This window comes from Seriola dumerili, unplaced genomic scaffold (genome assembly GCF_002260705.1).
Source record: "Seriola dumerili isolate Sdu_G_001 unplaced genomic scaffold, Sdu_1.0 BDQW01000016.1, whole genome shotgun sequence".
Classification (NCBI taxonomy): domain Eukaryota; kingdom Metazoa; phylum Chordata; class Actinopteri; order Carangiformes; family Carangidae; genus Seriola; species Seriola dumerili.
The window spans coordinates 2,566,049-2,581,426 of NW_019174271.1; the positions used below are offsets into that span (position 1 = coordinate 2,566,049).

At 40.5% G+C, this 15,378-nt stretch overlaps 1 protein-coding gene across 1 annotated transcript in view; it reads left to right on the top strand.

Annotated features, from left to right (window-relative positions):
* Positions 1-15,378, top strand: part of LOC111225999 (glutamate receptor ionotropic, kainate 2-like) — a 356,655-nt gene that overhangs the window by 319,455 nt on the left and 21,822 nt on the right. Inside the window, exon 21 of the mRNA XM_022751076.1 lies at positions 13,626-13,876. Within this exon, the coding sequence (XP_022606797.1) occupies positions 13,626-13,876 (251 nt within the window). The remainder of the gene's footprint in view (positions 1-13,625; positions 13,877-15,378) is intronic.

Sequence of the window (15,378 nt, forward strand, 5' to 3'; positions counted from 1 at the left end):
GGCCTTGCTTGGATGCGCCCAGGCACCCATGACTTTGTCTTCGGCCACAGCTGTGCGCATACCTTCAGTGTTCTCGTAACTCCGCAACTTTGTCTTAAAATCCGCAAAGGAGAGTGTCTCATCACTTTGAGTGACAAAAATGGAAAATGGCTTGAATGATTCTGGCAGCCCCTTCAAAACCATTGCAACTAATAGTCCATCACTTAAGACCTCTCCAGCATTCCTCAGCGCTGTGATTGAAGTCTCGGCACGTATGACATAGTCAGTTACACTCTCACCACTCAACTTTTGCAGGGAAGTCAATTCTGTATAGAGACTCACAATGCGGGGCTTTCCTTTGCCACATAATAGTCCCTTAAAATCTTGAGTGTGCCACACCCGTCATCTGCAGCCTCTCGCATGACCAGGGACAAACTCTTGTCATCGAGGAATTGGATCAGTTCAGCATACGCTTCAGTATGCTTTGCTGCATCCTCGGCCAGTTCGTCTTCATCCGCACCCATGGCTGGCCCATTCAGAATTGTGTCTTTTCATTTCTGTAACCGCAGATGGCCCAAAAACAACTTGGTCTCCCATAGTTCATATCTCTTCTCGTCACCGTCAAACACAAGACGGGACCAACATGAACTTATCCTTTCACTCATGGTGCTGGTGCTCCAAACTTTGAGACACGCACTCAAACGTTCTTGCTACTCACGCCGTATCTGCACAACTTCAACGCTCTGGGCCCATAACCTGTTAAACAGAGCTTAAGATACCGGCTAGCAAGACAACGCTCTATTTAACATGCTGGGAGACAGGTTGCGGTGCAAGCAATGAATATCACTTGTTTATTGGAACAGGTGCAGCTTAAATAGGCAGAAATCCACAATAATTGGGAACACACTTACACACTTAACCAACCAATCAATCAATTAACACCAAGCCATTACTTATATAATTGTTTAGTAATAACTATATTATTACATGAGAAGCAGTGCTCATGGGTCAGATCACACCCATCTTCATTTTGAAAAAAAATGCCTGATCTTTTTGATGATGTAGAGGACTCACAAACTCCTGTTTCAGATGATACAAATAGCATCATGGGGTTAAGCAGATGACAGTGTTGTGAAGCTTTAGGAGATACACACATTTAGGTGTTTAAATAAAATATGCATTGTAAGTTGATCTTGCTCAGAATCTGATTTGACCAATTCTTTCGTTGTGTTCCTGATGGAAATGTATATCATTTTGATGTTCACTGAATTATTCTGAATTATTTTAAGACAGACATATAAACACCTGGCATGGTTTTCAAACCACCTCAGTGGTAGTTCCCTCTACACTAGGTGTCTCCAGGACCACATTTTGCCATGATGACACACACATACACACACACACACACACACACACACACACACACACACACACACACACATGCACGTGCACACACACACACACAGACTCACAAAGTGACAACAATACCAGCCCTGCTGTCAAGGCTGGTAACGAATGTCTCGATGCAGAGAGAGAGCAGAGAGAGCAGACTGCTCTTGGTAGACTAGAAAAATACAAATGTTCACAGTGTCAGGCTTTGCAGCACATTTAAATTTCCTGCTTTTTTTCTTCATTGAGAGACAATGCATTAGGGATCGGTGTGCTATTACTCTGCTTTGATCTTGCAGATTGCATCTGTGTGCATCTGGATTCAGTAGGGCCTGTCACTTCACTCTACACTCTTTCCTCAATCGAAGGATTAAATGCCTCTTTTATGGGCACACATGCAGAGGCCTGTTTCTGACATTCTTCCACCAGCCAGCCTTAGACTCAGGAGACAGTTCTCACTAGATTTGATTGACGTCACTTATAGTACAACTCACCTTGTTTATTAACACAGCAGTGTGTGTAGCACCATATTAATATTCACACATTAGCCAGCATTTTATTTCCCTTTGTGTTGACATCTGATGGTGACTAATCAGTGAACATCAAAATGAAATAAATTTCACAAGGCCTAAAAAGCCTCACAACACTGTCATCTGCTTAACCCCATGATGCTATTTGTATCATTTGAAACAGGAGTTTGTGAGTCCTTTAAATCATCAGCAACATCAGGCATTTTTCTTTACACAATCTGGCACATGTCAACTGTCCTCTAGTGAATTATCAATGTAATGCAGGAAGTCTCTTATTTATCAAATTCAAAATGGCTGCCACCGTGTCATCGCACACATGACTTACCAAGCTACTCATTCAGCTAATTCTGAGAAAGTTACCAATATTTTAAGATGAGTATTTGCTGAATTGAAGCAACTTATAATAAGTGAAAATTGTTTACTATGATTTGGAAATGTACACATCAAATATTAAATACCAGGCATTTTTATGTAATATTTCTGTAAATCTCTATAGCATCATTACAGTGAATTTTATGTTTTTATATTAAGTCATACATTATTTTAATAAGTTATTGAGTTATTTGAGTTTCATGTTAAGGGTACACTTACAGTGGAACTGTAAGTATTTACCATCATTTTATAATCTTCGTCAGAACTGGTGTGAACAGCAGAAAAGAGAGCGGAGAATCTTCTAATTCATATTTTTTGATACTTTAGAGTCAAGAATGCACAAGCACAACTGACACAACACATCTGCTGAAGAGCATTGCATAACATGTAGACAGCTATATGCAGGAAGGTAAAGAGTAAGAAGAAAAAATATACAACAGTGCAGTACCCAAGGCCAGTGTACATAAATTATTTAATGTGCATTATTGTAGTATTTTTAAAAAAAAAACTAATAACCTGTGTTATACAATAAATTATATTATATAATAGAGATATTCTGCACTGAAGTACACATCAATAAAATAATGATAAATTAATTAATTTATCAAAAACAAGATCAGTATTTATGATATCCATGTGTAAATTACACTATACATATGTATAGAAATATAAAGTATATGCACATATAATACATCTAAAATAAATTTTTTAAAAATAACAATTGAGATACGCCTGATACATCACACATTACACAAACACAAATGTATGCAATTTAAAATTTTTAGAATGGATGTAGGAAAGACCATCCCATAGTGATTTTTCCATTCATTGACTTATTACTTATAATGGGAAATGGACCTAAATGTCTCTGTTTGAATTTTGAGTTACAGTTTTAATCTGTAATATTTGGTATTAGATGTGTTTATGGCCTCTGGAACATTGAACTGATCAGGGAATAACAATAACTTTATTTTAACTTTAATGTACAGCCTTTAAGGCTGCATTCCAGGTGTATATTAGTGTGGACCAAACTATACATGTAGGCTAATTAATACAATGGTCTGACCTCATTTGCATGTTTGACAATCCTTAAAAGTCCAATGAATTAAGAAAGTCAAAAAAAAAAAAGTGTTTTATATTACACAAATACAAAATGAGAAGCACACAGGTTACCTGGTGTCCTTGGAAAGATTTAAAGTTGAAAGTGGAAGCCATTAGTGGAACTGTTATTGTCATCATTATAGCCACCAGCCGGGTAGTTCCTGAATATAACAATATATACAGCTGTTCCTGGTCTCTCTCTCTTTTCTCTTCCCCTCTCCCCACTCTCTCCCCTCTCCCCTTCTCTCCTTTCAACTCGACCCGTCGTTATGGTTATTGTGATGGTTCACAGGCCGAGTCTGGTCTAATGAATCTCAGTTTATTTGTACAGTCAGGATTTGGTGTCAACAGCATAGACTCAACCTGCCCATGTCCACAGTCCAGGTCGGTGGTGACGGTGTGAAGAATGTTGTCTTGGCACCTTAATACTAATCAGTCATTACACAGACAGCACTGAATGCCACAGCCTTTCTGTGTAACAGTGTCACAGTAATGTGTGTAAGACAAGTACAGCAGGAGCCATCTACTATAGACTAGAGGCTGATCAGAGCTGATGTGGAACATGAAGAGAATTGAGTCCTCTTTCAAATGAACCTAAAATCATTCCACCTTGGTTTGGAGTTTGGTTTGTTTATAAAGGGCTATAAGTGAAAACGTTATATCACATATCTAGCTCTTTTCAGACCTGGTATTAACATTTGCGGACATCATTTGAGATCCGATCACTCAGACCACATTCAGAGGTGGTCTGGGCCCCATGTTTCCACATTCTTTTAGCAGTGTCAACACAACTGCATCCTGGCCACATTGAAGGACCAACTACTCTACTGACATCCTCTGTCTGTCTGATTAGTCCCAATATAGTTTCATAAAGAACCCAAAATATTTTACTGTTTCAAATGGTTAAAACTTATTTCATTAGAGCTATGAGCAAAGCAATGAGTCTCTCAACCCTCAGTGCCCCACTCTTTTTCTCTGTCTTTGTCTCTCTCTCTCTCACACACACACACGCACGCACACACACACACACACACACACACACACACACACACACACACACACACACACACACACACACACACACACACAAACACACTGATAACAGACCTGTCCGTCAGATGGGATAAAAACAACAGCAATACATAAGTGTTTATTTGCATATAGAGCAGGGAAGTGAGAACTGTTAGTAAGGCTCTGCCAGAGGATCTCAAACAGTGATCAGGCTCATAGGGAATTAGCAGATCACAGATATAGGAGCCTGATGTTTCAAGGCTTTTAAAAAACAAGCAGTAACATCTTGACATCAACTCTAAAACTCACAGGTGACCAGTGAAGGGCAGCAAGGATTGGTGTGATGGGGTCACTTCTCTTAGAACATGTTAGATAAAAGCATGGATGACCTATTCTAGATCTGCAGATGAAAGGAATCATGAATCATGAAGGACAACGCAGCAAAAACACCACCTCTTTTTGACATCGAATTCACGATAAGTCACTCAAACTTGATGAGAGCTTGTTAATGCTGCTGGTCGTTGATCCAGGTGGTGTACAAATATGTAATTCTTTCTGATTTGGAGTCAATCAACTGCAGGAATTTTTTGTGCGTCCAATGTTCAACTTCATCAAGGCAGGACATCATAGATGACAAATTGATGGTGCCAGGTTTTATGGGAACATACAGTTCATTTTGTCCACATAGCAATGGAAATCAGAATCATATCTACACATGATTTGTCTGAGGTGTAGTATGTATATAGTACATAAAAGGAGAAATGGAAAAAGACCCCTTTGGGACCCCACAAAAGACAGGTGGACAGATATGAGATGAACCAATGAAGAGCCACATCACTGATGCCAACATTGTTTTTCAGATGGCTGATTAAGACATTGTGGTCCACTATGTCAAAGGCTGAATGAGGTCTAAATGAGGACTAAAATTGAGTATAGGCCTGCATCAGTGACAAGCAGTAAGTCACTGGTGAACAGACACTATTTTTTCTTCTAACATTTGATTATTGTTCAACAAAGAATCCAGAGGCCAGAGACAGAACCTTGAAGTATCGCAGGCAAAACCAGGCTCACAATGCCACCTGGCTCTCAATATGAAAATGGTGGAGGATGTGCAGTATATTTTACAAATCTAATATGAAACCTATTTATAAAGGCTTCACTGTTGCTTTATTTTCTCAGAGCCACAGTCAGTCAGGAGGCATCAGATTGTTCTCCTGTTTCATGCTCATATGAATGTGGGTTACAACATTTGCCAGATGTGCAGCTAGCACAGAGCAGCACGGGTGTTGACTGCATCACACATTGCTCATTTTCATCCTACCCATGACATCACAGCTGAAGTTTTTCCATTTGTTTTGATCAGGCAGAGTGGGCCCAGTTTCAAGGCTGCTTGTTTCTTTGTGGTAGCGAATGATTTATCTGACACATGTTGGCTTGTTGTTCCATTCTGTAGCTGAAAGGAAGGTATCTACTGTAGATGACAATGAATAACAAGAACCAGAGTGCAATTCACATTTGCCATCACCATGGTGATAGATACTCTTGAAACATGCTACGCAGCTTGGTCTGAAATAAAGAGTCAGATACCAGAAGCCCTTGGGCAGAGATGAAGGACAGAGGAGATGTTAAAGAGTGTGAACACGGCCTTGTGATTGCAGCCACACAAGCACACGGCAGCTCAAAGCTCAACTCCGGCAGGAAAAACACTATTATTGTCACTTTTGGGTCCACTACATAATATTGTTGCTAAACTGGCTTTGCATACTAACTACTAATCACAGAGACTGCTACTCCACCGGAGCTACCCAATGATAATGTTTTCTAATCTAAACATGTTTTCCCCCCCTGTGCTCCAGGGAGAGTTCATTCTAAGTGTTTGTGATAATAGGTGTTTTTTTTTTTTAATTAGTCAAGCTGCATTAACATCCTGATTGCAGTATATTGGCTGTACCATGGGGAGGTTTGCGGAATTGGAGTCTGGCAGGATTCAGTTTTTTTTTTTCTTACAAAGCTTTACCTGTCAGGTTTAATCAGGGATCTCAACGTATGACTGGTTTTGATCAGCAGAGCAGGGGAAGGTGCTGGAGTGCTTTATCTGAGTGGACAAGGGGAGGATTAGAGGGACAGAGGTTGCTGGGAAAACCAAAAAGAGTGGAGAATTCACTGGACGTTCGGCAGACATCTGACATGGGCAGAAGGGAACAGTTCGGTGCTCGCTTTGGGGATGTTAACTTATTAAGCCATGGAAACAGCTCACAGTGAAAACATTAGGACAGATTAAGCATGGCAACTGGTTTTAATTAGACAGGTATAATGAGTGGCACTATGAGCCCCACAAATGTAGTTTAGGTTTATTAGTTTAGTTTTATTGGGCCTGTGAAATGGTAATGCCAGACATTAGCATTAATAATTTACCATGTTAAATGTTTACAATGACATAAAGTGGAATGTAGACTGGAATGTGCTGAACGTTCACTGACATATAATGGAGCCTTTTGTTGAAATACACCAACTCATGGTAAAGTAGACCACGTGTTGAAATGAAGGTGCAAAAAGTGGTTTCCAGATGTACAGTCATAATAGGTTTTAAAACAATGAAATAAAAGTAATGAAAATTGCATGAAATAAGTAATGCACTGAACAAGACTGAAAACAGAATTCATAATAAAAGATGCTAAATCAAGCCATGGCAACATAATCACAATGATAATGGTAACATGCTGGGTATTAGACTGATAATCTTTACCATGGTCACTACTAGCATGTCAGCATGCTAACATTTGCTAATAAGCACTAAACACACAGTATAGCAGAGGTTGATTGAAAATGTTAATTAATGGTGATAGACAATTCCCAGCAAGAAGGTCCTGACTTTTCTCTCAATTCATAAAACTCTCCCTACTGAATTGCTTGCATATGTTAAAAATATGAAAAATGTGAAAAACAAAATTCACTAATTAGATGAATAATAGTACAATAGTAGGGGACTGTGTGATGGATTACTTTGTTTAAAGAATACTCTCTAGTAACGACCTAGAACAGCAGTAACGGTAGCAGTAAAGAAACCAACAGAAACAAAAAGATTCACAGCAAAGGTAAGAAAGACAGAAGAGTCACGCAGCAGTATGAAGAGGATCAAAACTGGTTGACTTGACGTATAGGTCTCTCTATTGACCTGTCTTGTTCAAATCAGACTTAAAACATTTAGGATAGTACCCAAATTTCAGAATCTGAGGGAAACTATTCTGCGGGAGGCCTAACAAGTGTTTCTACAGTCACCAGATAGGTGGTGTAGATGCTAAAAGCCTTCATCACACATGAAACACTTATAGCCATATAGTCAGTCTAGCATTAGCATTAGCTTCATGTTAGCTTAGTAGTAGCATAGCACTAGCTTTAGCTTGCTTAGCTTAGCATTAACTTGGTGTTAGCGTTAGTTTAATGGGACAGAGGCCTACAAATGGCATCAGTGACCCAGAACTGAAATCTCAGACATCCGCTGATGTCACTGTTACCATGGAAATGTATACACAGAGTGAATAAGCAGTGCTACAAAGTCACGTAAGGCAGTCCCATGCATAGAAACCAGTGTGTTATTTACAGAAACTGTTAGAGTGCCACTCTGTGTGAAGAGTGATGCACCCTGGATCCTTTGTTGAGTAAATTCTGATACCCCCTGGACCAGTAATGTGTAGCTCTGCCCCTGTTTACAGTGTAGCCTACTGCTTGGCTGTGTAAACTGATGAGGGCAAGTTAAGTAAAGAACATCTACTGATTTAACTGAGTATTATTGCTCACAGGTTACCTCACTCGTGGTTCACTCAGTGAATAGTAAATTAGTTGAGAGGGACAATGACTGGATTGAATTCGTTGAGAGATTGGAGCACTTTTTCCCTGTAAATGACATACAGAAGAGGAAATGAAACGGTTGATTCTTCTCATGTGTGTGTACGGGGCTAAGACATAGAAATTAATCCACAATCTAGCTGTGTTGTGGAAACAAGGAGACATCAGATTCAGGGAAATTGGTAATGATAGTGCAAAATCACCACAACCCAAAGCCTTCTGTGATTGTTGAGTGCTTCAAATCTTACACTCATTCCTGCAAGTCAGAAGATTCAGTTGCTGCATTCATGGTGGAGCTGAGACAATTATCTGAGTACTGCATGTTTGGCGCTGTACTGGGCGACATGCTCTGCGACAGGTTAGTCTGTGGAATAAGGCATGCTGTGGCACTGATTGTTGGGAAAGCCACACTCACTCTCAGAAAAGCGCTAGAGATTGCTTCATGACCCTATGACTGTTTCAAGGACACTGTATGCCATACCTGCCAGACAAATGGGCACATTGCAAAAGATCCAAGATGAACACACATCACTTGCAGAGTGAGGAGACTGAGAAGTCGTGTTCCTTTAACATGCCTAATCTCATTGACCCGAGCAAGCCCTGGGTTGAGCCCATCTATGCATCACAGGTAAATGGAAAAGAGCTGAGGAGATGTGCCTCAGCTTCAGGGATAGGTGAAGACACTTACCACAAGTTGTGGTGCTCTGGCTATGCAAGACTGAGAATGGACATGGGTGAGTACACTCCAATTCTTGGGCCTACAGAGGTGGACATAGTGTATCAAGGCCAGGAAGCTCCAGAGTGGCTGCTGATAGTCAAGGGGGAGAGGCGTAGTTTGCTGGGGCATGACCTCCTACAGTCAATTCTGTCACGGTTAGAGGTAAGGCTGGAACCAATTGCAGCCAACACAAGGGAGTAAATGGAAAAAGTTTAACAAAAGAACTTACAAAACTGGTGAAAACTCAAAAATCCGAAATGTAGGCAAACAGGAAGCCAAAGCACGAACTAACCCAGGGGAACTTGGACAGACGATCTGACACAGACAAAGGGAAGCACAGAGACTAAACAGTCACAAGGGAGGCAAGGGTGATTGAACACTTGTGAAACACATTACAACAACAAGGAGGGAAAGCAGAGTCTGAGAAAAATTAGGTGTCAATGAGCCTATTGTGGTCTCCTACTGGGCAACCCCGTTTGTGCCAATGTTGAAAGAAGATAGCGAGAAAAAAAGTTGGACATGAGTTATGCATACCAGGAGCTGCTGACTCAAAATAATATGTGACCATCAATAACTACCAGGGGTTGCTTAAGTACAACCCCCTTGTGTTCTTCAAGGCACCATTGACATTTTTCTTCATAACATCACCCACGTTGCGATCTATGTAGACAACATTTTGGTCAGAGGTAGAACAGAAGAGGAGCATTTGCAAAAATCTTGACCAAGTGTTGAAAAGAAGAAAGTCAGGCTGCATCTGAAGCGCACTAAGTGCACTAAGTTTGCCAAGCTCACGTACCTGGGCCACTAGATTACAGCTTAAAGTCTTTCTCTGGTGGGGGGATAAAGGAGGTTCCAAGTCCAAAGTACTTGGGCTTAGTGAACGACTACAGGAAGTTCTTCTCTGACCTCTCCACTGCACCCGCCACGCTCTATCAGCTACTGCACAAAGATAGCTCATGGAAGTGGCAGAGTTTCAGCAGGTAAAAGAACTGTTACAATGAAGGAAGACAAGGAAATCATCATATCAAGTGATGCATCACCCTATGGCGTGGTGGCAGTCCTTCCATCATATAGAGGATGGTTTTGAAAAGTTTATCGGGTATGTGTCAAGTTCACTCACAACAGCAGAAAAGGGGTAGTCACATTTAGAGAAGGAAGGACTAGCTCTAGTTTTTGTGATAAAACGCTTCCACCAGTAACAAATGGTCGCCCTTTTATTATCATAACAAACCATAAGCCCCTATTGGGTCTGTTTAGTGGTTTCAGTGACAGTGTAGCACTGGGCATTAACCTTGTCAGCATACCAGTGTTGCATAGTGTACAAGGCAGGTAGTGAAAATAAAAATGTCAATGTCTTCAGCTGTCTTCCTCTCCCTGAGAGACTAAACCAAACTTGCCTATGCCCAGAAACTGCATTTCTGTTAGACAGACTGTCCAACTCCCCAGTGATGGCAACACAAATCAAAATATGAAATGAGCGAGACTCATCATTGATTAAGAGATAGGTGATGCAGGCCTGGCCAGCAGCTGTTGAGCAGGAGGAGCTAAAGCTCAGAATCAGAATCAGAATCTGGTTTATTGCCAAGTAGGTTTTACAACACGGACAAGGAATTTGCCTTAGTGTTTTGGTGCATATCAATAACAACTCAAAGATGACATGACTTAAAGAGTTTGTGCCCAGGGTGGGAGGGGTCGGCTACAATCTTTCCTGCTTGCCTCAAGGTCCTGGAGGTATACAGGTCCTGGAGGGATGGCAGATTGCAGCCTATCACCTTCTCAGCAGAGTGAATGATACACTGCAGTCTGCTCTTGTCCTTGGCAGTGGCAGCAGCGTACCAGGTGGTGATGGAAGAGGTGAGGATGGACTGGATGATGGCAGTGTAGAAGTTCACCATCAATGTCCTCTGCAAGTAGATTCTTCAACTGCCGTAGGAAGTATATTCTCTGCTGGGCTTTCTTGGTGAGGAAGCTGATGTTCAGCTCCCACTTGAGGTCCTGTGTGACAATGGTGCCCAGGAAACAGAAGTACTCCGCGGTGTCCATGGGGGAGTCACACATGGTGATGGGGGTGGGTGGGGCTGGGTTCTTTCTGAAATCCACTATCATCTCCACTGTCTTAAGAGCATTCAGCTCCAGGTTGTTCTGCGTGCACCAGGTCCAGGGTCCACCAGGATTTTGCTGGTCCTTTTATGGATCACAATGTAAGTACTGGTAGACTCCCATTCTAAGTGGCTGGAAGCATATATCGTGTGAGCACCACTGCCTCAGTCTCCACGGAAACACTCAGAAGTATCTTTGCCATACATGGATTGCCAAATACTGTTGTGACTGACAAAGGGCCCACTTTCACTCATGATGTGTCCCAGGAGTTCATGGAGAAAAATGGGATCCAACATGTCCGCACTGCACCCTATCACCTTGCCTCTAACAGCTTATCAGCTCATACCTTTGAAACTTAAGAAGATGGTCTGCGAAAGATGCCAGGACACTCAATGGAAACTAAGCTTTTCCATTTCTTGTTCCAATACTGGATCACTCCTCACACAATGACAGGATGTTATTGGGAACAAGGGTTTAATCTCATCTGGATCTCCTCCATCCGGACGTTGGAAATTATCATGCGGAACCACTGTAATTATAATTAATCTCAGATTAAGCACAACGACACTAAATAATAAAATGGTTTCTCTTGCTGATCAGTTGAGTGTCTTATCAAGCACAAAGTAACTTTCAGGGAAGACCTAACCTGAATTTAGAACAAGCAACCAAAGATTTATCATTACAAACTAACAAAGATTGACACAACAACACTGTGGTCTCCTGTGGCTTAGAGAGGGGTCTGTCTGCAGAAGGCAAGAAAGGGGGCGTAACTGCAAGTTGTCCAACAAGATGCTGTCAGCAAGATGGCCAGATCGTGTGAAAACAATGGTAGCTGGACAAGAATGATTGTTTTAAGCCTGTTTCTCTACGATTTCATTAATAATTGCCTCTATTGCACATACAATGAAATAAAAACAGCATTATAAAAGTAAGCTTTCATGAACAATTGCCACCACTCCACATAAATATGATAAGATGTAGGGTTGTGGCAATGGACGAAGATCTTGTTTATCGATGATCACTCTGATGATCATTGATAGCTCATGCCTTTGCCCATTTAAAAACTATATTTGTTTTTTTTCCAATTAATGTATTAACTTATAATTATCATTATTTGTAGTATTAAATTAATGTTACATTTCATCTGCCCTGCCATACTTTCACATATATAACTGCATATAACCGATGATTGCAACACTGACACACGTGCACAAACACAAACAATTCGACCAGCTGATTGTTTCATGGAGCTGAAAGCCATTAACAGCTGTTTCTACATGCTTTGATTAATTGGTGCTTTATTTGTGATGACAATTTTGTTTTAACGTAGCCACAAAATGTGTAAAATAACTCTGGGTATCTGAGGAAGTGAGACAGATTGGTGAGCACATAGGGCACGCACATAGGGTTACACAGGTAAATGTGTGTTTTTAAAATTTATTCAGCGGTCCAACACCACAGCTCGCAGCTAGTTAGCATGGCTGCCGTGCTTAAACCCCTTTCATATTGAAGTGGGAGGCACAGCAGTATGACGTAACATGAAGTGGGCCATACTGCAAGTGGACATAATTGTAAGTGGACGTAACTGTATTAACAAGTATTGCAACCTGCAGAGGGATCCTTTTGGTAGCTCTGGAGGTAGAGCGAGTCATCCACTAATCAGAAGGTGGTTCAATCCCGGCTCTTCCAGTCTGCATGTTGAAGTGTCCTTGGGCAAAATAGTGAACCATACCAGTTTATGAGTGTGTGTATGTATGGTACAAGTGCTGTATTAGTAGTAGAAAGCTTTGTATGAATGTGTGTGTGAATGGGTGAACGTGGCTTGTAGTGTAAAGTGCTTTGAGTGGTCGATAAGATGAGAAAAGCCCTATGTAAGTACAGTCCATTTACCATTTAACAAAAGCTAACTACACATACAATGACACTACAGTGAAGGGATGGATGAATGTAATACTAGTGTTTGACAGGGAAAATATGCAACAGGTGAATAAACCAAAATAATGTCACCTCCAGCTGGTAAAAGCGGTGGTAAATTTAGAATCATGTTTGGATAGAGGGGAAGTGTCTGAGAGTGAGGCTGAGTGAATGTGTGCACTCACGTATCTCAGTGTGCCTTGGTTCTCTCTGTCCAACAGTGAGGTTAGATTCCCTTTACTTTTTAATCCCATTTTAATAATCTTCTGTATGTATTTCTATGTACATTGAAAAAGAGTTGTTGAGGTTAACCAGTCGTCAAAGCAGGGCAGAAGCCCCCTGCTGCTAGAGGGGCCTGTGGAATTTCCAATTTGGCTCTCCATGACCCTTAGTAGTTGGTTGTTATGTGGTCTTATCTCTGCTTCCTCCAAAAAGGTCTTTGATTGAAATTAAATGTAATCCATATTCTGTCAGACTGATTTTCCTTCTTTATGTTTGGTAGAGTGTGCAGTTTGGAAATCTGAGGAGTAGCACATAAGATGCTACTTAAACTTTGACTGATCATCAAAGTCAATTAATCTGATTAATCTTCCTCTTATAAGACAAAGGCCCTGACTCAGTCATGTTGGTTGCTCATGCTGACCTCATCTCTTTTGGTCCTTCAGGCTCTCCGTACAGAGATAGGATCACTATTGCCATCCTGCAGCTTCAGGAGGAAGGGAAGCTGCACATGATGAAGGAGAGGTGGTGGAGAGGAAACGGCTGTCCGGAGGAAGAGAGTAAGGAGGCCAGCGCCCTCGGTGTGCAGAACATCGGAGGGATCTTTATTGTCCTAGCCGCTGGACTTGTCCTCTCTGTTTTTGTGGCTGTGGGAGAGTTCCTCTACAAGTCCAAACAGAACGCACAACTTGAAAAGGTAAAAAACACCTCTGACAATCATCTCTGATTTGTTATTTAAAACAATGATAGCAGAATTTCTTACCATAACCACACGTGCCATGAAAGGCAGTCTCATGGCAAATACAAATAAATCTATAAATGTTAACAAAATGAAACAAAATATATGCCAAATATTTTTTATTTTTTATCATTTCCTCTATATAATTTAAAGACATCATCTGTTTGCCAATTTGTGGAAAGTCACACTATAATGACAGTGCAATATCATATGCAGTAAGGTAAGGGTTGGTTTTTCTGCATTTATTCACATAGGCCCAATGGCGACAACGAGATAAGAAACGTGAGGAATTCTGCTGTCACCATGGATCCAAGCTAGACTTTAACCATCATCTGAAATGACCTCAAGTGAAACTCCAGAAACTGTTTTCTATTGTAATCTAACATGATCTAAAACTACTGAATTGTGTTTTTCTTTCCGACACTCCCGAGGGAATGGGAACAACGTTTGGAGTGCTGGTAGTAATACACAGTTGGATCATAGACGTGTATCGCGAATGTTTGCTCTGCCGCATGACCCACCTCTTCAGCAGCCACATCCACTAACACACACCTCCCCACCTCCACTGTCCATTTCCACTCTGCAGACTGCCTTGCTGCCTATACTGTAACTATCCTCACTTTTTATGTGTGTGGCATTTAGCTCACATATATCTTAGACCAGTGCAGTAACACGACACAGGATGGTGTTGTTTGACTGGAGCTTCCCAGCAAACATTATTACACTGAATACTTGCTGATATAATGACCTGCACCATCGGAGAAATACTTAGGACTACTGTAAATGCATAAAACATGAATATCTCCATAATGATATGTACCTGGGTTTCTGTGTTCGGTATCTACTCTTTAAAGCCCAATCCCATTGGAGCTGTTTACAAAGTCATTGTAGGACACCAAATTTAAGTTCATTAAAAAGAAGCTGTGGCTGAAGCTTATCTTATCTTCATGCAGACTTATTCAGCTGTCAAACATATCTAAACTGCTTTAGGTTAGATGAATCTGTAACTGTATATATATGGATTATAATATGTAAGTATAGTGAAATAAATATTTCTTTATACACCATAGTTATATAGCATAGCTTGTATTATATATGTTACATTATCTGTATCTGAGTCACAAGTTTTATAAATGAAGATATGATATATTTACTTGGATAATTTTAATAACTTAATGAGTTTGCATAAACAGTAAAAATGTCAGTATTTTATATGCGGCACTCTGTTGTAAAATAGATTGATTATATTAGATTATAGATCATATTATTAGTTTAGATTATTATAGCATCAATTGCAGCAGCATGTGTTGACCTACATACCTATCTCTCTTGAGTTGCCACTTGATTAAAATCTAATATGTATAAAATGACTGAATAAACTCCCCAGTTAGATTGCAGCTATAAATAAGCAAGAAAAAATACATCACTCATAACATATATAGTTTTCATAACTAGTTATT